Below are 27,909 nucleotides of genomic sequence, written 5' to 3'. Positions count from 1 at the left end.
CCACACAAAGCCCCTCTCTGGCCAGGGGTCTCGACAGTCCATGAGGAGGTCCCGGGGCGTGTCAAAGGATCAGCTCCTCCTCGTCCTCCTCATCTGTGGACCGCAGACTGGGGCCCTGCAAGATGTCAGCCAACTCCTCTTCTGGCCCCGGGCCTTCCACCAGCTCCAGCTCCTCCAGCTCCCCCTGCGCCTTGGCCGGAGGCAGGGACCCAGGGGGCTCTGGGGATGGCGGGGACACTGGGGAGGCAGGAGCTACCTCTTCCCCTCCAGCAGCCTCAGTTCCACCCTCAGGCAGGCCCCAGGCTTCTGCAGGAGGAGGGGCGCTCCCGGGGTTCTTTCGGATTGAAGTTGTATTCCGGAAGCTGGCAAGGGGAGGGCGGAGCTGCACCCCAGACTTGGTGTGGCCCTCAATGGCCTTCTGGAGCTGGGGAGTGGGGAAAAGAGAGCATGAGATTGGGAAGACATGACAAAACTGTGAGGAAAACAGACAATGAGAGGAGAGAGGAAGGGAAGGGAAACCTGCAGGAAAGACAGCGTGGAAGGAAAGCAGAGGTGTGGCCAGGGGCTTATCCGCGGAGCATCAAATCTCAACTCCCCTGAATGTCAGGCTTCCTTCAGCCATGCCCCTCTCTTCTCTCTCTCCAGACCCTCCCCATAGGGTACTTCAGCAAGACCAATACTCATGCCCCACTCTCATCCCAAACCCATGCCATCCCTGGGGGACCACGTCTGCCCATAGACTTTGCAGTCCTCTGTCTTCTACCTGCTGCACCCCTTGTGCCCCCCTCCAATCTCTGTATGAGAAACAAAGAGGGACATTTGGGGGTCAAGCCATTCCTTCCCCACGTCTACCCTTCCTCTTGGTGCTCGAGGGGACACATCGCTATTACCTCCTCCAACGCCAGCACGCCCCTGAGCTTGCCCATACTGGTCACGTAAGCCAGGTGGAGGCCCAGGAGTGAGAACAGTGTGTGAGTCTGCGAGGAAAGACGGCAGGTGAGTGGTCTGGTCTCACGCCTCCCCTGCTCCCCCGAATGAAGCACTGAGTGGTAGGCAAGGACGTGCCTTGTGCAGGGATGTCTGCTCCACCAGCTGGAAGGGGGACTGATCAATACAGCAGCAGTCAAAACAGACGGGCTGGCTCAGCTGCTCCTGCTCCCAGGCTTCAATCTGTGGGCAGAGCAGGGCAGTGACCCAACATCTTCATGGAGCTCTTTCAACCTCAGCTACACGGCTTGGAGCCCACACAGCCCTCCTGCCTACCCTACCCTCCCACCCGGAGTCCAGAAACGTGCAATGGACTCCCCAGGACCCTCCAGATCCTTAGACCTCCCTTCTTCCCAGTGGGTGGGACCTCACCTTCCCTCCCTCATCTGGCCCCAAATCTACCTTCACCTGGAGCCCACAGAACACCACTCTCTCCTGCACCTGGCACTCCAAACACTTATTTCCAAGCCATCTTTCAGCCTTTCTTTCCACGACTCTGCCACACCCATGACTCTGGAGGAACCCAACAGCTTTGGGCTCCTCAGACTTGCCTTTCTGCCCCTGTCCTTGTGGTTTGTCTTTCCTTGAAGGGCACCCACCTGCCCCCTCTCACCGACCCCCCACAGACACATTGTATTCCTGCCACCCCAGGCAAGTGTGCTCTTGCCCCTGGGTCAATTCCTACAGTACTTTGCAGCTCTCTCCCTTGCAGAAGTGCCATCGATCTCGCTCACTCTTGTACTGGCATTTGTCTTTCTTGTACTGGCATTTGTCTTACGTCTGCCCACGGGACGTGAACTTCTCAAGCATATGACAAGGTATGGATACCTGTGCGCTGGGAAGCAGCTAGTACACTTGCCTTTCACATGTAGATCACAACGAATATGATCAATTTGAAGAGCTGCACTGGACCACTAGATTGCCGACCTTCATGGACTTGAGCAAAATTGCTTTTGTTGGTTTCGCTTTGTATATGACAAAATCATTACGGTGCAGAGACCAACTTGATCTTGGCACACATGCTGAAATCCCCCAGACTCCACGTAATCCAGTAGAGATCTGGCTTTGATAAATGAGCCTAAATTTTTCTGAAATCTCTTGTTATTACCTTCTGAACGATGTACTAATTGACTTGTTTTTTAATGTATTCAAATCTACACCCCTCAAGCTTCAGAGGCTATCGGTGGAGACCATCCCCGGGTCCAATGTTTATTGCACAGTGGCATACTCTCCATCTGTCCCTTCCTGATTTTTCTGGACTGCAGTCACACTCCTCTGTGCCCTCTCCTTCCCTGACAAGTGGTTCACACAGCACAGGACAGATGACCACTCAGCAGGGGTGTTGTAGAGACAACTGATTTATAGGATGAGGGGCTAGACTTCCACTACCTTGGCCAGTCCTGTCCTCCTGGTCTTTCTCTGTTTCCTGCTTTCCACCCTTCCAAGTTTGCCTTCCTGTCAGAACCAACCACAACAGACCCATTTCCAGTCCACACACCCCCAGCACTTGCTCTGTGGTCTAATTGCTCTTAGTGTCTTCACTCATTTAATCCTCTCCGCCAAATGACTACATTTGCCATTACGTCCATCTCACAAATGACTACACAGAGGCACAGGGTGCTTAAGAAGTTCACCCCAAATCACACAGAGCTGGACCTAGAATTCTGACCTTGACTGCTGGTTGTGTGCCAGCCCCCAACCCCAGCTTTTGTCCCAAGCGAGGAGGGGGTCTGCTCTTGGGTCTAATGTATCTCACTGCATGCACCAGTTACAATCAGAGCTCTGGCTGTGGGTCCTAAGCCACCTGTGGGGACTCCTGCAACCTGTAACTGAATTCTTTCACTATCTCCATGGTGTCATCTATGTAGTTTGCAAACAACCTTCAAGATAACCTGAAATGTGACTCCACCGGATCCTATCCCTCCAAAACATCTCAGTGGGTCACATGGCTGCTAGTAGCTCCCTATAATCTTCCTTGGGAAAGACATAAGCTAAAACTGTAGAATTTTCTTATCATCTCTGGTTGGCACTTTATTTCCAGTAGTCATGTAATACCAACCAACTAGCTGACTTTCTATCTGGAATATAGAGAGGGTCAGGCGCCTTGCTTTAGAGATGGGGGAACACCTTTACTTGTTTCTTCAACAAGTATCATCACTGCTTTGTGCATCGTAGCAAGGCACCCTTCATGACAGGGATGCCCCATCTGAGGCCTGCTTGCAGGCAGGGGAAGAGAATTCCTTTTCATTCTGCAATCACCTGTTCAACTTTTCCATTAGTCGTTTGTCAGAAGTGTGTGTTTTGAGGGAGGTGCCCGTGGAAGGCTAAACATCTCCTTCTCGCTGTCACTCTCCACCCCTCCTCTGATGTGTGCACGCTGGCTGTCAGTACCATCTTTCTTCTGGTAAAGCACATCCTGCCTGTATCTCCTTTGCCTAGGGCCAGAACATGCCCAGTGTCTACAAGATCGAAGGCTCGTCTCAGCACCATGATCCCATTTGCACATGGAGCCTGAAAACTTTCTCTTCTGAAATGATGGTCCCTCCAGAGTCCACGGTGTGGCCCCACCTCTAAAGCAAGGCACCTGACCCTTTCTCCATAATCACCTCTTCCCAAATCTGAAAATGCTCTCCTGCCTGGACTCGCGTCTATCCTTAGCCCAATAAAGAAGGTAAAAAAAAAATGAGCAATGTCTTGATGGGACAGAACCATCTGCCCCGGGGCTGCGATTTCCTTTACTTACTTCTTCAGGTGACATGTTATCCACCAAAGTCGTTGAATCCTAGAGAAGACAGACACAGTTCGAGGTCTTTCCCTTGGTCCCACAGCAGCTATGTCCCATCAGCCACGAGGCCCCTCCCCACACATGCAGGCTTTGGGGCCAATCACCCCTCCCAGCTGGCGAAACTCCCCCTCCTGGGCGAGGTCCCTTCCCTTCTCACTCAAGGCCCAGGGTTCTTCACTCCTCAAGGGCAAGCCCCGTCCCTGCCACCCGCTCCCCAGCAGCCTGGTCACCTGGGCTGCTTTCTTCTTCGGAGGCCGAGGTCTGCCCAGCAGGCAGCGCAGCAGGGACCGAAAGACTGAGGGTCTTTGACCTGAATGTAGCGGTGAGTGGAAGGAAACAGAAACAAAATTGCGTGCGTCCTGAGAGGAAAGGCGAGGTGTGGGGGCTCCCCGGTGGTACCTGTTCTTCCCAGGTGCCCCCCTCCAAGGCAGCCCCTCTTCCAGCTCCTAACCAGCCCTGGCCCAGCTCCTTGGGCAATACGAACACGCAAGGAAAAGGATTCCCTCCCCCTCCAGGCACCCCCTAGCCTCGCCCCTCCCTGAGGCTGGGGAGAGTCAGAGAGAACCCCCAAGGCAGGGGGCATAAAGGCAGAATCTTCACCTGCAGGCTCGGGGGCCTCTGGCTGCTGTTTGTGACCGGCCAGGGGCCCATTGGGCTCTTCTGGAGGCAGCCAGGCGGTGGGAGAGGCGTGAGCAGGCGCGGGAGGGGGCGGCTGTGTGGCCTGGGGACCCGAGAACAGGAGAGCCGGTCAGGGAGGGGCGCTGCCTCCGGCTTTCCCGCCTTTTCCAGCAGGTCTTGGGAACCCATCCAGCCTTCCTCTTCCTCCCCGGTCCACAGCTCCTACGTCCCTTGAATCCGCAGGGCAACCATCCCCCGCAGCCCTATGGCCTGTTCCTGGCTCCAGGGCGCCCGGCCCGTGGGCACCAGATCCGGGGGGCCCGGCTTTGTGCGCCCTCGCCGGCGCCCCTCCCTCTTCCCGCTTTTCCCGAGCCGGGGTCTGGCCAGTCCCCCGCCTTCCCCGTGCGGTCACCTCGGGCTTCCCCGAGAGGTCCTCGTCTGCATCCTCGTCCACGAAGGCGAACGACTCGCGGCGGCCCTGGGGCCAGAGGCCCAGATGCGCCTCCCCCGCCGGCCGCGCCTTCCCGTCGTAGGGCAGCTCCGACAGCTTGCGCGCCAGGTCCCTGGCGGCCAGCAGCCTGCGCTCGGGGCTCAGGTGGCGCTGCAGCAGGGCCTGCAGCTCCGACCGCTCCACGGAGCCCAGCAGGGTCATCGAGTCTGGGGGGGAGGGGGGCGCCCCAAGCTCAGCCTGAGGGTCTGCTGAATGCCCCCAGCCCTGCGCGCTCAGCAGGATGCTCGCTTGCTCGCTGGGGTGCAGAGTCTCCACCCCTCGTTTCTTTTTTCAGCTTTTGCCTCTCTTCCTAAAAATTCATTTCAAAAACCTTCCAGGATTGACCTCACTCAATCCCTTTCATTTCACCCATTTAGCACTTAGAGACCCAGATGACAGGACACTAATTGGTGCTAACTTGGGCTTATTTTGATGCAGCTCTTATATAGCCTGTGTGCAAATCGGTGAACGTGGTACTAAAATAAGTTAATCAACCTCGTCCAAAAAAAAAGAAAAAACTTTCAAAGCCTTTTAGACAGGCTCAGATGTGAACACACCAGAAGTCTATAAGGACATCTGATGTTTAATCATTGGAAGAATCTGGGTCCTTCTAGGATACAAGCCAAATGCTGCCTTTCCTGGGAAGGTCTTTCATATCTTTATTGAAATGCTGCTACTATAATTAACATTTTCATTAAATTTTAAGGCTATAAAATTGCAGCAGTGTTATTGAGATAAATCTGCCTTACATCTTAGTCATTAGTAGGAAAACTCTGGACACGTCATTGGCTGTTCCCCTGCTCCAGCAAAGAGCCATGGCTTTAGAGGTCACTTAGAAGGAATTTGGGACTTGGGGAAATATTAGAGCTAATAGAACATGAGCCATTTGGATACTCTGATGATCTGAAATCAGAACCAACCATTTTAATGGCTCCATGTGGCCCTGTAAGATTCTTCTTTGTTACATAAATTCAAACATTATGCAAGTATTTATTTATTATCTAATGAATACCAATAAGGAGGCAGCCTAAGGGCGATGGGAGTTGGAGTATCTATTCTCAAAGGCTACCAGTCTGGTGAGGAAGACAAGGCATATATGTGTATGTGTGTATGCGCTGTAAAAAGGAACACTACAAAGCATGATGAAGTGTCAGCGGTGCCCAAAAAGGATGGTGGAGGAAGTGAAGTGTGAAGTCACTGTTTACTAAAATCACAATCTACTTCATATGGAACCATTTCAACCTCTCAAATCGAGCACTAAAGAACAGGCATGATTGGGGCCTCCCTCGTGGCATAAGGGGTTAAGATGCAGCCTATGAAGCTGTCAGCAGCCTCTGCAGCATGAGTTCAATCCCCGGCCAGGGAGCTACCCACAGGGAGCAGCAGACCTCTCCTGTCTCCCTGCTGCTCCCCTCAGCAGTGTATTTCAGTCAATCTGCCTGTTCCGTTCCCTACTCTGTCTCTGGTGAATCCTCTCACCACCACAACTCTGGCCTGTACCCCAGTTCTTGTAAGCATAAATAAATCTTTTTTTTTAAAAGGAACTGTCACGATTTAATTAATGAAGAGAGCATATAAAAGGCTGTAAGGTTTACAGCCGAATCTCATTATTCACAAATTCCCTACTTGCAATTTCGCCAACTGTCTAAAATACGTTTGTAACCCTAATCAATATTCACAGAGCTTTCAAAGCATCCCCAGCAACGTGCAGGACTATACAACCTATGAGTCGCTCTAGGTCTGTATTTCCAACGGTGGTTGACCAAGGCGACCCTCTGCCTTCTTGTCTGTTCTATTGTAAACAAGCATCTCTTTCAAGCGTCTGTGTATTGCACTTTGTTTCGCAATTTTGTGCTTTGAGTTAGTGATGATATTGTTCAAATCCCCCCTCAAGCATAGTTCCAAAGTGTTTTCTAGTGTTCCTAAGCCCAAGCAGGCTGTGATGTGAGAAGATATGTATGTATGCTCGTTAAGTGCTGTTGGCATGAGTTCAACGATAATGAATCAACATTATGTATTAAATCCGGCATATTTATAAAGAAGCATACAGAAAGCATGTTCATGCACTGATTAGGTGAAGGAAATGTGACCAGCGGCTCGCAGGACCCTAACCCTGCACTTGCCCTAGCGCTGTGGCTCGGTGTAGGATTCCAAGGCCAGTGTTTGTGCTGACTTTATAGAACACAACTGTGAATAATGAGAAATGACTGTATTTCCTTAATTGGATTTTTAAGTGTCTTCCTGGGCTTGTGTGAACGCTGTATTTTTCCTACCTGAAGGACGATTATGTATGTCCCTAAGGAACACTGGCTGGGTGTCCCATGGCAGACTGGGTGTCCCCTAAGGACAAGCTCAAGTCACAGTCAGTCCCGCCCCCACCTCTATGGAACCCTGTGCAGTCACTGACTCAAGAGCCGCTTCCTTCCTCGCCACTGACCTTTCGAATCAACCAGTGGTAAGGTCTTGACTGTGGTGGTCTGCAGCAGGGTTTGCAACTCCCCATACGTGCAAGAAGCTGAAACAAACTTCACGTCACGCACCATGATGTCCTCAACAAAGATTGTGTACTTGCTATGGAGGGAGAAAGCATGGGGTTTAGCCCCACCAGGGACCCGTCCCTTTGCTGCCCCTTTCAGTCCTCCCTAGAGGTTTGTCAGGCGTCAGACACTCACAGCATGCGTTAAGTACACGGGGCATAAAAAGAAATAAAAGGGGGTGCTTCCAAACATGAACCCTGTTCTCAGTCTCAGTGTCCAAGACTCCTGCCCCCACCCCATCACATCTGAACTAATTGCAGCTGGTCGTCCTGACCTGAGCTGGTTCCAACCAAGGTCAGGCAGGTAGGGTAGCTTCTTGACCTGGATGATGCTGTCATAGAGGGAGGGCTGCAGGCTCTGAGCCACCATATTGGCCAAGATGACAGCCACCATCATGGGGAGGATGTGAGCGATCTGACCCGTTAATTCGAAGCAAATCACAGCTGTGGAGACGGTGTGGGACACTGCGCCGGTCAGTGCTGCTGCTCCTAGAACGAGACGTGAGAAAGGAGCAGTGGGTCAAGGCTGCATGACCAGGGTCACTCTGCTGACCCTCTGGCATTGCCAACACGCCCATGGTAACCATTAGTCAAGAGTGGGGGCTAGAATGTTGAACTGTTTGGAAATCATCATTTTGCTCATTCTGTGACCTTTAGCAAGTCCCAGAATCTCTGTGCGCCAAAATTGTCATTAATAAAATGAAGATAATGATGTCCTACCTATTCGTTGCTTTTGAAAATTTGGCTCATTCTTAACTGAACATTTTAAAACCCGATTATGGCATTTTACTTTAGACCTCAGGTTTTGATGCCAACCATTTATGAGTGAGTAGAGGGGAAACTCACGGCTCATGCCCAGACTTGGAGCAATGGGACCAAGAATATAAGGCCAGATACATTAGAACTCGATTCCACTATCTTTCAACTGTTCAAGTAGAACTTAGTTCTTCTGGAATCCCAAGTCTCACTGGTAAGGGGAAAGGGGTGATTAAATGAGTTCTAAGATGCTTGAAGATCTAAAATGTTATGATTCTATCAGCTCTTTGAAGACAGAATCTGTCTTGCTTATTTTTGGTTATAATTTCCCATTACCCCAAATTGTCCCCTGTGAGTTAGCTATATTTCTTATTTTAATATGGGGGAAATAGGAGAAAGATGCTGGGGAAGCAGACAGGAAAATGAAACAAGGAAAAGGGAGGAATGATTCTATTGGATGGTGCAACAGTGTGCCTGAGAACATACGTCATCACAATTCAGCACACAAATTATCATGGGAGATTGAATACTGGGAAGTATCCACCAGGGAGGATGGGGGAACACTCAGAAGCAGGAGGATGGGGAATAAGAGCAGATGATTTTTATTGACTAAAGAGGCGTTTATAAAGGATGTGATGGGGAAGGAAGTTGACCACGTGTGCTGTAAAGCTGGTCAGTCCTAGATCTAAGGGTGGCATGACCTTAGGTGCTACAAGATTTTGGTGAAAAGGAGAGGGAAGGAGGAGGCATAAAAAGTTCTGGAGATTGGGCCTCCCCGGTGGCCCAGCGGTTAAGCGCTGGGTTGCGAAGCTGCCCGCAGCCTCTGCAGCACCGGTTCAATCCCCGGCTGCTCCCCGGCCACCGGAGGAGGGTCCCACATGGCACGCAGACCTCTCCTGCCGCCCGCTGCTCCCCTCAGCAGTGTACTTCGGTCCTTCTGCCTGCTCTGCTCCCCGCTCTGGCTCTGGTGAATTCTCTCACCCTCCCGCGCTTCTGACTATACCCAGTGCTTGCATAAATAAATAAATAAATCTTAAAAAAAAAAAAGTTTTGGAGATTGTACATGCCTCTAAGATGGTTAGACATGGCTTTTGGTTGGATTTTGGTTGGGGCCAAGTATTTTACTAGGAAAAAAAATGTTATTGTAGACGCTCAGAGTGTTACTTCACATATCTCCGAAGAAAGCAAGATGTCAGAAGAAAGAAACTAAGGGTCAGAAAGGCAGCTAACTTGCTTCATGCTCATCCAGGTGACAAGTGGCAGGATAAGCCTGGTCCCCATCAACAGGATCACACCTGCTGATTGGGAGTACCCAAGCCAGTCACCTGTGTTGTTGCCCCCATGATTCTTTGTAAGGAAGAAAAAGCCCTTAGCAGACATCGAGACGCAAAATTCTAGATGTTTTTATCCTTGTCTCCTCTCATCCCCATCTTTCTCTTTCCACATCATGAAAGCAAGGCTCAGAGAAATTCAGTGACAGTGAATAAAAGTCAGAGCCCATACTTGATTATTTGAGTGAAAATTGAATTAAGTAGCATTAACCCAAGGCCATGTTTTTCAGCCTGGCATGAAGATGTCATGGGAGAGTTTGAGCGTGGGGATGAGGTACTCTGTGTTTGTTTACAGCACGGTGGAATGTGTCTCACCAATCACTGCGTAGCCCCCGGGGAGGATCTTGTAGATGATGCCGTCAAATAAGATGCCATCGGGGAAGATCATGGCCATGATCTCTCCGACCAGCCTTCCAAAGGCAGCTCCTAGAAGAAAGACAAAAGGAAGGCAGGTGTTGGAGATCCAAGTTTTTTATCTTCTATATTTTCAGGGCCGATCCCTCCTTGGGGATTCAAGAGTATAAAGCCAGATACAAGATCCCAGCATCCCAGACCTTTCTTTATTTTCCCAGTACCCTGGATTGCAGTTGTGAGTGAGATCCCAGGCTCCCCATCAGAACTTACCTAGCACAAACACAGGCATGAAGCCTCCGCAGGGTATGGGCATAGTGGTGGCCACGATGGACATCCAGAACTGGGATAAAAAGAGGTATCAGCACACCCTCTCAGCTCTGCCCACTGTATGTATGCACATTCAACCCCCTGCCCACGATCCTCCTCCTTCCTTTAAGAGTCACAGAAGTGGGGCCTCCCTGGTGGTGCAAGGGGTTGAGCACCGCACTACGAAGCAATCCTCAGCCTCTGCAGCACCAGTTCGATCCCTAGCCAGGGAGCTACCCACATGGAGCAGCAGACCTCTCCTGTCTTGCCTGCTGCTCCCCTAAGGTCAGTCAGTCTGCCTGTTCTATTCCCCATTCTGTATCTGGTGAGTCCTCTCACCCTTCACATCTCTGGCCTGTACCCCTGCTCTTGTATGCATAAATAAATAAAAAAAAAAGAGTCACAGAAGTCCTGGGATAGCCATTCCTGGAAGCCATTTTAGCTGTCACCCTTCTGCCAGAAGCAAAAGTTACAAAATCTCAGGCTAAGAGATCACCAGAAAAGTACTAGAAGAAAGTTCCTTGAGATGATTCACCCAAATCCTCCTGCAATCAGAATAAGGAGCAGAGCCCCAGAGGACTTCTCCGTCACTGCACCCAAGGGTCCCTAGCCCATGGTACTCTCAGCTCAGAAAGTTCACCTCAGCTAAGACAATGAAACTCTAGAAGTCGAAGGATGCCTTTTCCTGGTCAGGTGTTTCTGAAAGAAACAAAGCTCTAAGGGCTCAATAAATCTAGGTAAGAAGGGAGAAGGCAGGGAGGGAGGAAGAGGAGGGAGGAGGGAAGGGAATGGAGCCTGAGGAGGAGGTTGTGGGGACCTCTGATTTGTAGGCAGCCAATCAGAAGCAGTCAACAGCCTGGGCTCGAGACTGGCATCTGAAGTGGAGGTTGGTCTTGAGCCTGAGTCCTTAACCTGTGCGTTCTGTTGCATTCTTTGGGTAGAGAGTTTCAGAACTGAATTGAGCTCTCCAGCACCCTGCTGTGGTGTTGGGTGAGTTGCTTGTTGGGGTGGGGAAGCCTCCACACACTCACTGGAGTCTGGTCTAGGGACCCCGACACATGCAGAGCAGAAAAAGCTTCTGAGAGCTAACATTTGCTAAAACACCTAACGGTAATGCTCGCCAGGGGAGCTTGTTGAAGCTGCAGATGACCAGATACCGCTGGAGGCGACCACATCAGACTGTCTAGAGACAGAATTCTAAGCACTTTTACTTTAAGCTTCTTAAGTGCTTCTGACACGTAACAGTTTGAGACCCCTTGAACTATTCTGTACCAGCTCTTTGGAATAAGTCCACGAAAGCCACAGGGATTTGGTAGGCTCAGTTTCATCTGAAAGCTCCAGTAATACAGATAATAGGTGAAGGATAGATCTGATTTCAGAGGATGATCTTTAGATTATCCTCCAAGATAAGAGCAGTATCAGGATCAGAGGGTTTGAAGTTCTCAGCCCCCACAGCACAAACAATGACACATAAGATTAGCAAACTTTCTGAGCTATTAGCACAGGAAAGGAAAGCTCCAGAAGCAAAGTCTCTGCTGTGGAACAAAAGTAACCCCTAAGATGTTAAACACCAAATTCTAGAGAACTGGGAACATAGAAACCCATTATCACACACCCCATTTTATTTGGAGGCTTCACAAGCAGGAGCAGGCATCTAGAATCCTACAGAACCTCAGGCTGTGCTGACAACTCCAAGATTAAGTGATAATGATGGACTTGTTAAAAGGCAAAGTGAGAGGCTGAAATAATATTTGCTCTCATTGTAAAAGTTCCTGACTCAGAACATGATAATATGTGCCATGTTTTGAGACTGAGCAAGAGGGAAGTTCCCTTTATTGAAATGAGAAATTTAACCACCCGCAGGGGTATTGTTGGAAGACCACAGAGACTAACATTCAAATCAGACGGTGGAAAAATAGTTCTAGTCACTTTTATATTTTATTTGGTTAGGTCGGCTATTGCCCACACTTGGAAAAAATAAGGATATGCTTATGTGGCTAGTGGTAAACAGTGAAAATGCTGGAAGCTGTGTTACTAGGCAATATCATGGATTTATAGCAATGGGAGATTTTATGTTTGTAAATAGCACAGAATATTATAGGTCTGTTGCAAACTGCTGGGTTTGAGCTATGGCTCAGGGAGTGTATGTGCTTCTTTTCCCGAAAAATGTATGATGTACACTTTATCAACGAAGTAATGCAGCGAGAAATTAATGATACGACATGGAATTGAGTCCTTTTAGGTAATCCCAGTAGGTTTCTCAGAATAAACTTTACCTGTGAAGTGGAATCCAGATATACACTTGGGAATCTGGGGAGATGAGTTGAGGTGTGGGGGGAAATGTTGAAAAATATACAGCATTTTAGTTCTCAAAAAATTTTTAAAGCTTGACATTTTGAAAGACTCTCTGATGCCAAAGTTACCATATTGCTCAGTCAAGATTAATGTCAGAACAACAGCTCTGCTTATTGTTGTTATTATATTATAACATTATCACTGTCTTATTGTTATATAGTATTATAATAAAGTTGCATATTTTATTATATAACATCTAATAATTATATGTTAATGATGGTGATGGTCGTTGAAGAGTAGATTCTGAGATGCCATCAAAACTTGAACTCGGCTACTACCACCAGTTACAGGAAGTGGGATTTATAATTTAGAGAAGACAAACTTTATAACGAAAGGCCAGAAGTCACGTTTCGAACAAGACACTGAGAACTTCCTTATGATTAAAAAAATAAAATCCTTTGAGAGAAGAGTTCAACAGGATCTAATTAATAGCATGGACATGCACACCATGGAAGCCTTTGATTTACTTAGTCCCCTCGCCCCCTACATTGTGTGTGTGGGAAAAAACACACACAAAAAGCTTCCGGAACTCACAGCAAATTCTGAGAATGTAGGTTACAGACTTGGGCCCACGCATGTTCAGCACTTAGCGACTCTGATCATAAGATCATTGACAAACACGTTAAATGACAGCCACAAACAAGGAAGGACATTTCCAAATGACTGTTTTCAATGCTAAGCATAAGATTCATCAAAGATCAACATTCACTTATTACATATTTGGCATGTAGTAGGTGCGCAGTAGCATGTATTGAATAAATAAGTAAATAAACTCGCTCTAGTGATTACAGTACAAATATAACTTAGTGACTCATATCCTGGGGTAAATATATAGATTCATAGAAGTATCATGATTAATAGCAAAATATCTGAAGTCATGGAATTCCAGGGTGGACAGATTTTTAAATGTGAGCCCTGGTATACGGAGGAAAATGTTGGATTATTCAGGCAAGACATACTATTAATAATAAGGCAATCATCCGAAAATTTTAGAAAGGCAATCAGCAATTATAATAGATATCACTACCAGGGGTGGAAATAAAAATATCATGGTAATAGGCAGTAATTGAGAAGTCTATAAATACACAATCCTTGATGGGCAGATAAGAAAAAGAATGTATGTAAAAGAGACCAGCTTCTGTTTCCTAACTGAAGTGAGAAGAAAATAGTTTGAGAATCGCAAGATCCTCACAGCCCTGTTACCCAAACAAAGGATAACACCATTTATAAAAATTATTTATAGTCACTAATAAAAATGATTTCAATATTTTATCTCTTTTGCAATTCTAGAAAATAGATTACCCACTAGGCTGGGGGAAAGAATGGATATGTAGATCATCTAAAAATGGGTAATCAGAAACATGGAGAATGAAGTACCTCATTATCTAATATGTGGGGGATTTGGCTAATTCATCTGAGGTTGTGCACAGTTATCTGCCCGGCTGTATCTATCTTGTCCTTGTTTACTTGGCTGCTGTGATGTCTTAATAATTTATCAAGTGGAACCATTAGAAGGACTCTAATAATTGAGGCATCATGGTGAGTTGACATGAACGGAGCAATTAACTCAGACATTGGTTCACGTCTACAGATGAGTAATGAACTTGTGCTGTGGTTATCAAAGTTATGTCTTTTCCGGTTGGGTGCAGACCAGGGGATGCTGTATCCTTCCCTACCCCATGCAAACCCTGGGTTTCCCTAAATTGAAGCAGGGGCCAAGTGTGCAGGGAGAAGTACCTTCATAACAAAGAAGAGGAAGATGATAACGACCACATTGACCTGTGGGTGGATCCAGACAGCAGACCGGCCCAGGCTTTCGGGGTCACCTACATGTTTCACCCACGTGTTGTTGTCAAACAGGGTACTGATGGCTTCGCGAGGCATCAGCTGTGAGAGGAGGAAGCAAAAGGTGGCGGGGAAGGGGCGGCGAGGACCGTTTTCCAGGGCACTTCCCTTTCTGGAGAAATGACCCCCCAGCCTCATGATTTCGTTATTACCCCAAGATCCCTTGTCTTTTTTCCCAGGGACAGATTCCACCCTTTGGGGAAAAGTGTATATGCTCAGCAGCCCGAGCACATGGTCCCAGGTGTGTGCTCCGTGAGCTGACCCCCCACCTCAGCACCCCCAAGAGCTGACCTCTCCGGCCATGAATTGACCCATTCCTGGGGGAAAGGTGAAGGAGGCGATGACAAAGGTAATGACGCCAGGATACAGCAGGCGGCTGAAAGGGAAGCAGAGTGAATCCTCCCCTAAGCGAGCCAGCCCCCAAGGGTGCAGCTGGGCGCTCCGGCCAGCCACGTTTCCTGCAGGGTGCTGCTGTCTCACTTTTTCCAACAAAGAGCATCCTCTCCATCCAAAAGCTCTCTTCAAAGGAGAAACCACACCAGTTGCCCCCAGGAGAGTATCAGGGCTTCCTTCTATATTATCACAAGCCACCTAAAGGCTTCCAGTGCCTTCCATGGAGATTAAATGGGAGCAACTCCTGGAGAAAGCAGTGAGGACGTGGGCAGGGCGAAGGAAGGGCAGTGACTCACTGCTTAGCAAGAAACTGGCTGAGGGCCTTGTGCTTTCGGACACCCAGCATGACTTGGCGATGCAGATACACAAAGACAGCTCCCAGGAAGCCGCAGCAGATCCTGGGGGGTGAGTCAGGCAGAGAGGAAGCCCTCAGCCCTCGGCCCTAGCCCCCGCGGGGGGAGAAAGACCACGCAAGCCAGCTAGCCACCCCCACTTCCACAAGGGACACTTTATCACGGCCCGCCCCACCTTCTGGGTCCCGTCCAATCTAAAGCCACACCCCAGCCCTGGCTCACCACTCCCAGAGCGGCTGGCCCCACTGACCCGATGATGGCAAATGCTGGCAGTTCCTGCAGGTCAAAGGGAAAATCCATTCGGAAATTGGTTCTGAAGAGAGCGGTGATGGTGACTGCGGGGTGGAAGGGTCGAGGCCACGGTGAGAGCAGTCCGGAGACCCCGGGCAGGGAACCGAGGCCAGCAGCTTTCAGGGCCAACTTCTTTCTTTCTCCACGTCCAAGCTCTGCTCTTCTATTTCATTTCCTTTTTCAATGGACAACCTCTCCCCTCTCACGCTCCACAACCCACAGCCTTCTCCACTATCCTTGGGCCTGGGTCATGCCACCCGTTCCTTTCCTGAACTGCCCAAAGAGCTCCCCTCCTCACCCCATCGCCAGCCTCCCTGCCTCCCCGGCCTCCCCTAGGGTCAGGTTACCCGCATCCTTGTTCCACACGGCCAGCACGCGGAAGACGAAGGCACTGAAGGTGGCTGCAAAGAACCCTCGCCAGTAGTTGCGCACGGCGAAGTAGGTGGAGGTGACCTCGATGCTGAAGAGCACTCCTGCCGGGTGAAGTGCAGGGTCAGGTGCAGGGTCAGGTGCAGGCCCGAGTGGAGGCTCCGCACTCCCGCCCCAGATTGAGGAGTTGCTGCTGAGGCCCGAGCCCTCGGGTAAGCAGCAGTGGGAAGTAGAGAGCCCTGCAGGTGCCCGCTGGGAGCCACGTGCCAGCTGCACCAGGGAGCCTTGACCCCCCACCCCACCCCGGGCCTTGTTGAACCAGCCACAGAGAGGATGGAAATGGGGGGGCCACAACCTGCCAAACACGAGGATCAGGTGGGCATGCCCTCTCGCTCCCTTAGAGAGCAGGGTGGGTAGGACATGCAGTGGGGACTTAAAGGGCCTTGGTAACGTTCTGCAGAAAGTTAAAAGAAAGTAGCTGTGCAGCACAGTGCAGAGCTCAGACGCACAGTCTCGAACCACCTCGCCCTTCCTACCTCCCCCTCTGTGCCCTGGGGCAGCTTTATCAGAAGAAATCAGAACAATGACTAGGAAAAGCCTTTGCAAGAGCTGACAATCCTTAATACTCCATGAAAACAGAGGAATCGTTTGAATATTCAAAACTTAGTATGAAAACTTGACTTAAAAGCAAGGGGGAAATCCAAGAGGCCAGAAGAAATGAAAAGCAATTCTCCTTAGCAGAGGTAGGTGAGCTAGAAGGGAAGCTGATCAGGAGCCCTATATAGTACTGTAGTCCTAAATAGCAGAAACCGAGGAGGTAGATATATAGAAAAATAGCAAGGGTGGGTAGGGACAGAGCAAGGGATGCTTTGGGGGCTGAAAAGCAAGATTTAAGAGACACAAAGAAAAAAATCTTTGACTCTACACTAGTCTCCCCTTATCTGTGGTTTCACTTTCCAAGGTGTCAGTTACCCAAGGTCAACCTCAGTAGGAAAGTATTACGTCTAATAAAGTATTTTGAGAGAGCAACCGCATTCACATAACTTTTATACGGCACAATGGTATTCGGGTTCTATTTTGTTTGTGGTTATTGCTGTTCATTTCCTACTGCGCCTAACTTATAAATTAAACTTTATTATATATGTGTGTATCGTAAAAACCTGAATCGATAGGGTTCGTGCTATCTATAGTTTCAGGGAGCCTTGGGGTGTCTCCCTTGAGGATGGGGGTGGAGGACACTGTGTTAAAGATAAGAGAGTGGACTTCGATTAGAAGCAAAGTAAAAACTGACGGCCAGATCACCTGATATCTAATTAAGCCACATGCTTAACGAAAGTGAGCGAGGAGGACCAGGAAAACGCAACATAAAATTAAATGAGCAGGGAAAACCCAGACACTCCCTCTTGCTGACCTGCCAGGACACCCCTGTGGACCCCCTTCTCTGTCCAGCCAGCATCTCCAGCCTAGCCTCGACATCCGGGTTCTGTGGTTGAAGTCACAGCTTGGAAGCCCTCAGGACTCCCACCCATTCTGCCACAGGGGGCATTTATGCCGAGGGGGTGCTGCTCTTTCTCCCACAGGGGGCATTTATGCTGAGGGGGTGGTGGCCTGCGGCCTTCGTCAGAGGACTCCTGCTGGTCAGCTCACATGCCACCTGCTCTGGGGATTTCCTCCCTCAGGTCAAAACAGTCCCTCCCTTACGTTCTTCTCTCAGGATTTTGCACAGTTAGAGCACTTACCGCTTTCAGATGTGATCATTTGTTCACACCCCTGAGATCCCCCAGGACTGAAAGTTGCTGGGAACCCAACACCTCATACAGTGCCTGGCACACAACCGGCTCAATGCCTGTTCTATGAGTGAACAGGAGTGGGCGGAAGGGCTGGGCGGGGGCGGGCAGGGAGAGGAAAGCGGAGAAGGAAGAGAACCAGAGACAACAGAATGGGTGGAATTTCAGAAAACAGAATGAGGGAGCAGGGAATCTGGGGCACACAGAGCTCTGCCAGTCACCCCTTCCGCCCCTGCTCCTCAAATCACATCCGGTAAGGCAGCTGCCACTTTGGCCTCAAAGGAGAATTTGGCACAGCCAGGTGGAGTCGGCCTCTCTCCTTTTTTTTTAAACCAGCAATCGAACCCCAAACAACTCCTACTGTCGGGGTGCACACTACCCAGATCACGACTATTTCACAGCCACTTTTTGAGATCCTAGGTTAGATTTTTTTCCCCTCCCCCAGATGTGGCTCTTTCCCTAACAGTCTGTCACTGTGTATTCGGGAATAAGAACTAATTTTAATATTAATCTGAGCCAAACAGAAAATGTGTTGCTAAGAAGAAACAAAGCAATGGAAACACAAACAGCTTTTAGGAAGGCTCTGGGTGTCCCTGGTGTCTGGGCTCTGCCAGGTTGCTATCTTCTCCCACCCTAGGTGTCCTCCTTGGCCTCCTGCTGGCTCTTGGCCTCTGGCCCGCCCAGGGCTGTGGCCTTGGCCTTCTACCTTTGCTGCTCACAGACACATTCTCTCCCCCATGTCATCGGTTCTGTGGCTTCACCTGCCACCTGCCTGCTACCGGGCAGCCACGCAGCGAACCAGCCCTGCTCCTGCGCGCCAGACCCGGCCGCCGCTTGGATCTCCCGGACCTGCCACAGGACCTTCAAATGCAACACATTCAGATTGATTTATCAACTGCCCGGACCTGTTTCACTTCCCACGTTCCCTCTCGAGCTTGCTAGCGCCAACACCCACTCAGTTTCCCTTGTTGTAAACTTGGGAGTTAGCCTAGTTCCTCCTCCCTCTTACCCTCACATTCTCACATAACAGCAGCTGCCAGGTCACACCCCTCTCACTTTCTCGAGGCGCCACGTGGATCAGTCAGCCTCCTCACCATCTCCTCTGCCTCTGCCCAGCTCACTCGCTCATCCTCCAGCATCGGGACCAGAGTCTGGTTAATCTTGATTAATCCCGAGAAGCCACAGGCCCGTTCTCTCCCGCACGCATCCGCCCCGGGGACTAGACGAACATGCAGAGCTGGTGGGTCCAGCTCAAAAGTCTTCCCTGCTCCCCTTCACCTGTGACAGCATCTCCCCACATCAGACCCAGCCGGGCCTTCGGAGAAGGAGACCTTAGCAGAGGGATTCTGGTGGGGGGAAAGCTACATGGAAGCTGGGTTTTAAATATTCACAATGCTCACGAGAGTGCCAAGCCTGATGACAGCTCCAGCTTCAAAAATGACCACAGTGAGGGCCTCCCCGGTGGCGCAGCGGTTGAGCGCTGGGTTGCGAAGCTGCCCTTGGCCTCTGCAGCGCCGGTTCGATCCCCGGCTGCTCCCCGGCCACCGGAGGAGGGTCCCACATGGCGCGCAGACCTCTCCTGCTGCCCGCTGCTCCCCTCAGCAGTGTACTTCGGTCCTTCTGCCTGCTCTGCTCCCCGCTCAGGCTCTGGTGAATTCTCTCACCCTCCCGCACTTCTGACTGTACCCAGTGCTTGTATAAACAAAAACAAACAAACAAACAAACAAATAAATAAATAAAACATGCCTCTATTTAAAAAAAAAAAAAATGACCACAGTGAGCAAGCAAGGAAGATTCTCCAACTCACCTAACCTGGCAAACTTTTTCCCTGTTCCATCTAGCGACGCCATGAAGAAGTGTAAGATACATGCGAGCAAATTCCAGCTACAGAACGAAATCTACATTCATGTAGGTGGTGTCCGTTTACCTGTCCACACTCATTTCTTGTCACTCCTTTCCCTGCACCCTCTGGAAAATTCTCATCTGCTGGAGGTATTGACTTTGCTCTTGACTTCTCTATAATGGTGCAAATGTCCCTCACATACCCATCTATCCCGCCCTCATCCTCTTCCTACAGGTTCCCACTTAACTCCCCCAAGTCAGATCCAACCTTCCATCTTTGTGAAGTTGCCCTGGCCACCTGGCTTCAAAGGAAGTGCCCAGGCTGCCTCTGAGATGTCTCTGTGAGGGGCTGCGATGACCTGTCTGCCTGTCTGCAGACTCTCCCACCCGGAGCACCTTGGAACCTCAGAGGACAGAGTGGAAGCAAAGGCTGTTTGTCATGTTAGTAGAATGGTGTTATATTTCTTTTATCAGCGTTAAGGAATTCAGAGTTCACATAGTGAATAACTGATCTTGATACTGCTTTTTCTTTCATAATTAATCTACGTTCATAACGAACCCATCAGGTCAGGCTATCTGCAAGCACATTTATGATCTGCCACTTAACACAGACATCCTGTAACCCCTAACCTCTGAATGCCTGCAGTTTTCCTGTGTCGAGAGTGGAGCTTCATCTGAACTTTCCTCTGGCCTTGCCAACCCACCCTCTACCCAGGACCAGGCAGGGATGTCCTCATTTATCCCAGAAATTCCAGTTTTACACAGAAACTGCGACTCTCTTCACTTTCAAAGAATCTCCTTAACCGCCGAACCTCCTTCCTCTGCCATCCTCCTATCAAATTTTTGCCATTTAAAAGTGTTCTTTAGAGCTTCTGGATTTGTTAAGGGAAAGAGTAAAGAAAGGTGAAAGTGTGAATGTTTAATGTGTGCAGAAATTCCAGCGCCCCACCCCGTCACTGATGGGGACCTGTCACTTGAATGACAAGAGATGATAGCAGAATTGAAGTGCAGACACGCCACCTGCCCTGCTCCCTGACCTGTCTCCTTAGGCCACACCTTGACTCAGGGACAAGCGAGTGTGACATTTTTATTAGCTCCATCTAGCATTCCTGAGCCAAGCATTTGATCTACCCAGAGAGATTCTGTCAGGAAAGGACCAATTGCATATTCATCATCAAAAGGACCCTCCCCATGGCTGGTGTGTTTTAGAAGCTTATGCCTTGCCCGCAGTTTTGTCTCTCCAGCTGTTAGCATAGTGTCTTTTTTTTTTTTTTAAGTCATCAATGAATCCATTGAATAATCCACATAACCCCTGCTCTGTTCATCCGGCAACAAGGCGTGAGGCTGATCTATTGTGAACAAGCAGCCACGACTGCTTTCTCTGACTGTGCCATTTGTTAGTCATCCAGGAAAATAATCAGAAAGGTCACTCTTTACCCTACAGATGTGGAAAGAGCCAACTTCAACCGTGAATCCATGTCAAGGAACAATTACATTTTAACTCCCTCAGAATCCCTCCTCTAAAACTGGCTGAATCTCAGTAAAGTCGGCCCTCATTGTCCTTAATAACACACGAAAAAGTGAGCTTTTCCTGGAGTCCCCTGTTAGAAGATGGAAAAAGTGAAGCCTAATACCACAAAAAGGTTTGAAGGTAAGAAGGGGAACGGAGGAGGTGCCTGGAGCCTTTGCTGCCTCGGCCACCTGCTCAGGGAGATACCCCGGCTATGCCCCTCCCTCTGTGGCCCAGCTCGGCCCTCTGGCCTGCACGGCTTCCGGCAGGAATAAAGGAAACGTGCCCAGGATGTTGCCTGCGCTTAGTAGATGCTCCTTGGAAGTCAGCTGCTCCTGCTATATTATTGTTTTTGCTAGTGCAGCTGGTGCTTGGGTGCTGCTGACCAGACCCTTGGGCAGCAAGGCCAGGCGAGTGGACGGAGGTAGGAGGGGTGAGTCACTTGCCTCCGAGCGGTGTCCCAAAACAACAGCCGACGCCCACCGCGCAGCCCACCGTCAGCGTGTCGGTGTAATAGTAGGGCTGCTACTGGGGGAGAGACAGACAGGGGAGATGCGAGAGGAGGGAAGGGGTGCAGGGAGAGAGAGGAGAACACGCAGGGTGGGGGACAAGGCAGAGGCGAGGCTTAAGTCACAGGGAACCACAGTAGTCGGCCCATCCCCCCTGTGATCCCCGGGCCAAGAAAAACCCAGTGAGTTGGGCAAACAGGAAGTGACCTCATAGCCAAGGCCAACCATAGAAAATGACATAAAGTTAAGCGAACATTTGGGAAGCGGGGAAGCCAAGAAGGGGTCACCAGAGAGGGACTGGAGGTGGGGACAGTCAGGTTGGGAGGTGCCCATGCCAGGGAGAGACTTGGGACAGAGACTTGAGGCTGCACCATGGTCTCTTGGTAGAGGTTTGGGGGTCCAGAGAGCAGGGCCTGGGGGCCGGGGTCACTCCTGAATGCCCACCCACTCGTCCCTCCGGTGCACACCGCCCTCCACCCTCAAGCAGTCGGCCCTTGAGTGTGGTGCTCGGCCAGGGAGGGCAGAGCAGGACTTGCCTCCAATGGGGGCTGCAAAGCAGCAGCCCACGCCCACCGCGCAGGCTGGCACCAGGAGGTCAAGCCGCAGAGGCACGGTCTGCAACAGAGAAGCACGCGGGGCCAGGAGGGAGTAGGGCAGGGGCAGTGCCTGATGGAGATGGGGCAGGAGCCAGGACCCCCAGGGGTAGGGGAAACGTAGGGGAGCCACACAGGGGCAGCTGACAGTGATGCAGGGACACGTGTCAAGGAGAGAGGGCTGACGGGACAGCGCAGGCCCGCTGTGGTTAGGGCAGGCAGCTTGGGGGGATGTGGGTGCGGAGCGTGGCTTCGTGCAGCGCCCCATTTCAGCATCACGGCCAGCACAGAGCAAAGGCAGCCCTCCACGGCCGGCAGCCTGAGCCCACACAGCTCCTGCCTCGTTTGACTTTCTCGGCCTTACCTCGTACACCCCGCAGAACACGGCCATGAATTTGCTGAGCACAGCGGCACAGATGCTGGCGATGTGGACGAAGGGGCCCTGGAGGGAGCGGGGAGGGTCAGGAGTGGGGGCCGGATGGGGCCACGAGTTGCTCCAGGCACTGGCCCGGGCGCTGGGAAGGTGCTAAGGAAGGGGTCCTGCTCTCGTGAGTCCCACGATAGACTGGCATGTGGGTCTTTCCAGAAAATGCTAAGGACAGTGAGAAGATGGGAGGGTGAGGGGCTGGGGCAGAGCGCTGAGCGGGGGTTGTTTGGAGAGGGCTCCAGGAGAGCCGGTGGCAGCGCTCGAATGAAATGACAGGATGAGCCACCGGGCGTCAGGACGAGGGCTGTGCCAAGGTGTGGAACATCCAAGCTTGTGGGATGGAGGAGGGAGACCTCGTGACCCGGCCTCAGTGACAGAGGGGGAGCATGAGAGGTCGGGCCGTCACCCCACCGCTGGCCTCTTGGGCCCCAACGAGAAGTTCGAGTTGCATTTGCAGGACATTGGAGAGCCATTAGAAGGTCCTGACCAGAGGTCAGACACTGCTGGTTCCATTTGGGAAAGATGACTGGCGGCTGCGTGGAGTGTTGATGGGTCTGTCGTGGGGCGAGAATAACCTTGAAAAAAGCACAGGCTCTTTCTAGGCCAGTGTTTGCATATAAAAACGGGGATGGATCTGGATTCTACCTAAAGGAGTAGGTCTCACCTGGGGGAGATTTTGCCCCCCAGAGGACATTTGGCAATGCTAGAGATGTTCTGATTGTCACATCTGGGGGCTGCTACTGGCATCTAGGGGGGAGAGGCCAGAGGTGTTGCTGAACACCTGCAATGCACAGGACAGCCCCCCGGAACCAAGCAGCACTGAGCACAAGTGACTATTCCTGGCTCGAATGTGCTTTCTTATTCTGCGCCCCCAAGGCTGGACGTCTCTGAGGATTTCCCTTCCTCAGTACCCTTGGCCCAGTCCCCATGGGCTGCTCCCAGAGTGCCCTGGGACTGTTTCCTGCTGTCCAGGAGGCGTCCCCGCTGGCTCCTCAGGGACATCACACCTACCTCCTTCCCCACAGGGATGCCGCTGCCCAGCCCCGCGGTCAGGGCAACCACCTTGGCCACGAAGGCCTTGAGAGTGAGGTATTCCTTCAGGACAACCCCGCGGAGTATTGTCTTCATTTCAGGGATGCCAGAGCCTACAAGGATTCAAAAACCAGTAGCTGCAGGTCCCAGGCAGAGCTTTGGAAGGAGATAAGCGTCTGGAGAGTGGGCCTCGGGAAGTGGCTGTGGAGGGAGGACACGGCCAAGCGGCCAAGCGGGTGAAAGGGCCACCCCCGGGTGGGGCGAGGGCAGGGCAGAGACGTCAGCCGACTGGCCAAGGAGGTGGTGACGGTGACCTGGTCTGGGAAGATGGCGTGGGAGGGGGTCTCACCAACAGCCTGGGGAGAGATGAGGTGGCAAAAGAGGGCGCTGAAGAGGATGAGGACAAGCGGGAAGGTGACCCAGGCCAGGTACTGCAGCGGCACGTTGGGCTGCATCCGGTGGTAGGTCCACTTGTAGACTGCGGGGACACCGCGGGCTCAGCCGCCTGCGGAGGGAAAGTGGCCGCCACCGCCACCCTGCCCGCCTCACAGGACAGCGTGCCAGGGGTCTCGGCAGTGGCAGCCGCTGCCCGTGTGACCTCACGAGACGGTACTATTTCCATGGGAAATGCAAGGATCCTGACGAGACCTGTTCAGGTTCCATCCCTCGTGAGAGATATGGACTGGTGGCCACATCTTTAGAAGCCACAGGTTGAGCAACTGTCAGGTTAGCTCAGAACTGAGGGGTGTCTGGGCCTCAGGATATTCAATGCCCAAAGAGGGACAGTCCTGGGAAATGGAGGTGGGTTGGTCACCTTGAAGAGGACACCCACAGCTTGGCTGGCAGCGGGGAGAGGGGCAGGAGAAATGGACTTGGGTCTGACCTTGTCCTGGGAAGAGCTGGGCCTGGTCCTCTGAATGACACACCCCTCCCCATAGCACCCAGCACCCCCAGGCCCAGACTCCAGAAACAGCCACATTAGCTGGGAGAGGCGGAGGGTAAAGGGCCAGGTCACATTTACCCTGAAGGGTTTTGGCGCTGACATAATCCATGCACCAGCTAACCAAGGCCATGAGGAGTCCCAGAAGCACCAGAAAGATCCAGTCTTCCCCTAATTTTCTTCTCACCACACGTCCCAAGCGGCGGATACAGCCTAGAACACAGAGGAGAGCAGCTAACTAGCCACCCCAGAGGGGTGACCAAGGCTGGGGGGCGTCTGTATGGCACAGGCACCGACTTTCCCTTTACCTCTCTGCCCTTCAGAGGCGCCAAAGTCAGACTCCCCAGTGGGTGTGTGAATTCCTGGGGCTGGCTGGGAGCGGGGGCAGGGACCAGGCAGAGCAGAGCGAGGCAGGAGGAGATGGGGAGAGGCCCTTTCCTTGGGACTTGGAGAAGAGCCGTAGTGGGGTGGGGGGAGCATGCCAGGTGGAGGGAGCATGCAATGAACACCCCAACTTAGTGTCCGATTCCTGTGCCTCCTTCTACTCCAGACCCTTTGCTCCTCCGTCCCCATCACCTTGACACTTTGAACAGTGATCCTCGTCTTTGCTGTCCAAGGTGGCCCTGGAGCCCGTCTTGTTGGGCATCTCCAAATCCTGCTCCGTGTCCGGGCTCTGCTCTTTGCGATGGCCGTAAATCTGGGCAGAGGGAGAAGGGAAATGTCTGTCTTGCTGAAGAGTGGAAAGGAAGGGACAGTGTGAAGCAGATAAATCCACAGGAAAAAAAACAAAACAAAAACAAGTCAGCAGCCCTGGGCCTTGAGGGCCTCACATGGGGTCACCGGGGCCTGCGGGGCCTGCACCCCACTTTTGCCACTCTCTAGCCTCGTCTCTCTGTCCTCGCCTGTCTCAGCAGCTTCCCCAGGAGCCGGTGTCTGGGGCACTCATGCCCCTCAGGTGTCTCCCGTGCCTCTGTGCTTGCAGAGCTCACCTCTTGATAACACCCCAGACACCCCTTTCCTTCTGGAATCTAGGAGGACAGGGTGAGGGGATTGGTCAGTGACTCTTGGCTGCACTTGCCTGCTGTGTCCAGCCTTACTTGCACGCCCCCCACCCAGGGCCTCCGTCGAGCTTAGAGAAAGCCCCTCCGCCCCACAGCCACCCACCCTGAGAAGCCAAGTTGAACCCCTTCTTCCCAGGGCACGACCATGCCATGCACCCGCCCCCCTGGCATATGCGAAGGAGGGCAGTGCCCTCTGATCTGGCTCTCATCCAGATGTCCAGCCTGTGCGTTTGGGAGTAGGGCGGGGGTGCGGGGGTGCAAGGGCTCTAACTGCCTTCAGCCTCCCCACCCCCTCTGTCCGGGGTCAGGCCAGGCCGTCTTGCTGGTTCTGGGAGAGCTGGTTGTGGATCTGATTTCACAACACAGCAGCTGAGCTGTGGGGCCACCTGGACAGGGGCACCAGGAATGCCCGCCCACGGCTCTTCGTCTTTGTGGATGAGGCTGGTGACCAAGGGAGACTGTTTCCCCCCAAGCCCCTCTTGGGCCCAAAGAGAGGACACAGCCCGCTGGCTGTGTTGAGGGGGGCCTGCACCACCCCAAGCATCAGCTGGAAACTCTGGAAACTCGAGAAAGGCCAGATTTGTGCTGGTGGGTTCAGGGCTCCCCTCCTGCCAGACAAGACTGGGGAGGCAGGGAGGGAGGTGGGCCGTGGAAGGGATGTCACGCCTGGGGCTAGAACCAAAGTGCCCCCTTTAGGAGTTAGGGGTGAGGCTGAGATGGACAGGCCCAACCACGTGGGCAGAATATCGCTAATTGCTGACGCTGGCTCAGGGCCACTTGGGAGTCATCATTTCGCTCTGTTTCTGTGTGAGTCTGAAATATTCCACAGCCGTAATGAAGCCGAGAAAAACTTAAATCCAAACTCCTCTTCTTGGCTTGCAAGGCCACGCGGGTGCCAGTCTGAGCTGACGCCCCAATATATTGACCTTCGCGCTGCCTGCGTTGGCCTCCTCACTGTCAGGGAAGTGACATCACAGCCCTTCCCTTGCGTTGCCTCCCCACCCGGACGGGCCCAAGCTCACAGTGGGCGCAGGGCCACGGGGACTCCTTTCTGTCCAGTCGCACAGGCCTCCTCCAGGAAGCCTTCTCTGACTACCCCCTCCAGCTTTGATGTCCCCCAGTGTTCTCCAGGGTGATTCCTCCAGCCACCTGGGGGGCTGATCAGGGCTGGGATGTGGATTCTCTTGACCATTCTTCCCCGTCCCCCAGGCCGGGGTGACCTGCACAGACAGGCCCCTCAGCTTCCCAGCCCCACCCAGGTCCCCTCAATGAAAGGAATTGCAGCCCCCTCACCCATGGCCCCCCCTTCGCCCAGACACTTGAAAGTCTCAGTTTCCTGGTCCTCCTGCCATAGCCCATCCGTGCTCTGCACACATGCTTGCGCCCCAGTCAAACTTGTATTGCTCACCCCACAATCTCCCAACCTTCCCTGCAGGGTGCCCTTCCTCTCATGCCCATAGCCCGCCCCACCCCGCTCCAGGACCATGTTTACTCCTGGCACCCCTGTAACTTTGAGAGCCCCGATCTCTGTCTTTTCAGGTGCCCCAACCCTAAATAGGCTCTTAGGGGACCCACCTCCCCGCCTGCAGGTCTGACTACATCTCTCAGGCTCCTCCGGGCCCTGGTGTAGCTGATGGCTAATGTGCCACCAGCCTGCTCTCTGGCTCATGCCAGCTCTCTGCCTTCTGCGGAGTGTTTGTGGGAGTGTGTTCCGCTGAGGCCGGCAGGGAGAGATCTGCAGCTGTCTGCCTGTGAGTGAGGGTGTCAGGGCGCCCCGTACAGGAGCTGCAGCCCCTTCATGTGGGTTATGTAAGCTCGAGCTCCGTCCCCGCAGCGGAGCCGAGAGTGTGTCTGTGCAGTTATGTAAAAGTGTGTGTGTCCACAAGGTACACTCAGCCGAGGCCAGCCCTTGGAAGGACTTCGCTGTGTCGAACCTATCACTGTACTTTTTAAAGCTAAAACCAGGATAACACTGCTCCCTCTTCTCGCCCTTTTCTGAATCACCCCCCACCCCCCGCCCATGCAGCGCCCTGAGTCCACCACCCTCCCAGAATTTACCTGTGTGGGGCGGGTGTTGGGACGGGGGCCTGCATCCCTGCGGAGCCGGTGCTGAGGGCCCCCGTTCTCCGAGGGCAGTCCGTAGCTGGTGCAGTGTTCAAAGGGCATATACTGGTACTGGGGGGCGCTACCCCACCAGCTTGGCTCGTCCCCACGCTGGCGGGACCCAGGTGGCTCCATGCTCCCTCCCCCGGCCAGGCCTCGGCCTGCTTGGCCCCCTGTACCCCCCAACCCGGTTCCTTAAGCCTCTTGACTTGCCCGTCCCCAAGGCGTCTGGGGCATCATGCCCACCCCGGCTATTTATAGCCGTCTGGCTGTCACATGACCCCCCCACTGACACATCTGATCTGCTTGGGGTCGAAGCAGGTGTGAGGCAGGGCG

At 52.3% G+C, this 27,909-nt stretch overlaps 1 protein-coding gene across 1 annotated transcript; it reads right to left on the bottom strand.

The window, feature by feature from the left end:
• Nucleotides 1–61: 61 nt before the first annotated feature.
• On the bottom strand, nt 62–27,803 carry CLCN1 (chloride voltage-gated channel 1; the record flags this gene model as incomplete). Its single annotated transcript, XM_084229219.1, has 23 exons — nt 27,529–27,803; nt 24,986–25,106; nt 24,491–24,622; nt 23,819–23,947; nt 23,449–23,582; nt 22,375–22,452; nt 21,355–21,433; nt 15,748–15,873; nt 15,360–15,444; nt 15,053–15,154; nt 14,655–14,739; nt 14,256–14,405; nt 10,128–10,197; nt 9,819–9,929; nt 7,692–7,905; nt 7,318–7,451; nt 4,803–5,047; nt 4,373–4,484; nt 4,003–4,082; nt 3,731–3,769; nt 1,066–1,170; nt 891–977; nt 62–424 (listed from the first exon to the last, which is right to left on the bottom strand). Exons 1-23 carry the CDS (start codon nt 27,706–27,708, stop codon nt 62–64), a joined length of 2,961 nt encoding a protein of 986 aa, XP_084085345.1. The 5' UTR covers nt 27,709–27,803.
• Between the last annotated feature and the right edge of the window lie 106 nt (nt 27,804–27,909).

This window comes from Talpa europaea (genome assembly GCF_964194135.1).
Source record: "Talpa europaea genome assembly, chromosome: 3".
Lineage (NCBI taxonomy): Eukaryota > Metazoa > Chordata > Mammalia > Eulipotyphla > Talpidae > Talpa > Talpa europaea.
Note: the sequence above shows the minus strand (reverse complement) of the source record. Positions and strands in the feature narration are given on the sequence as shown.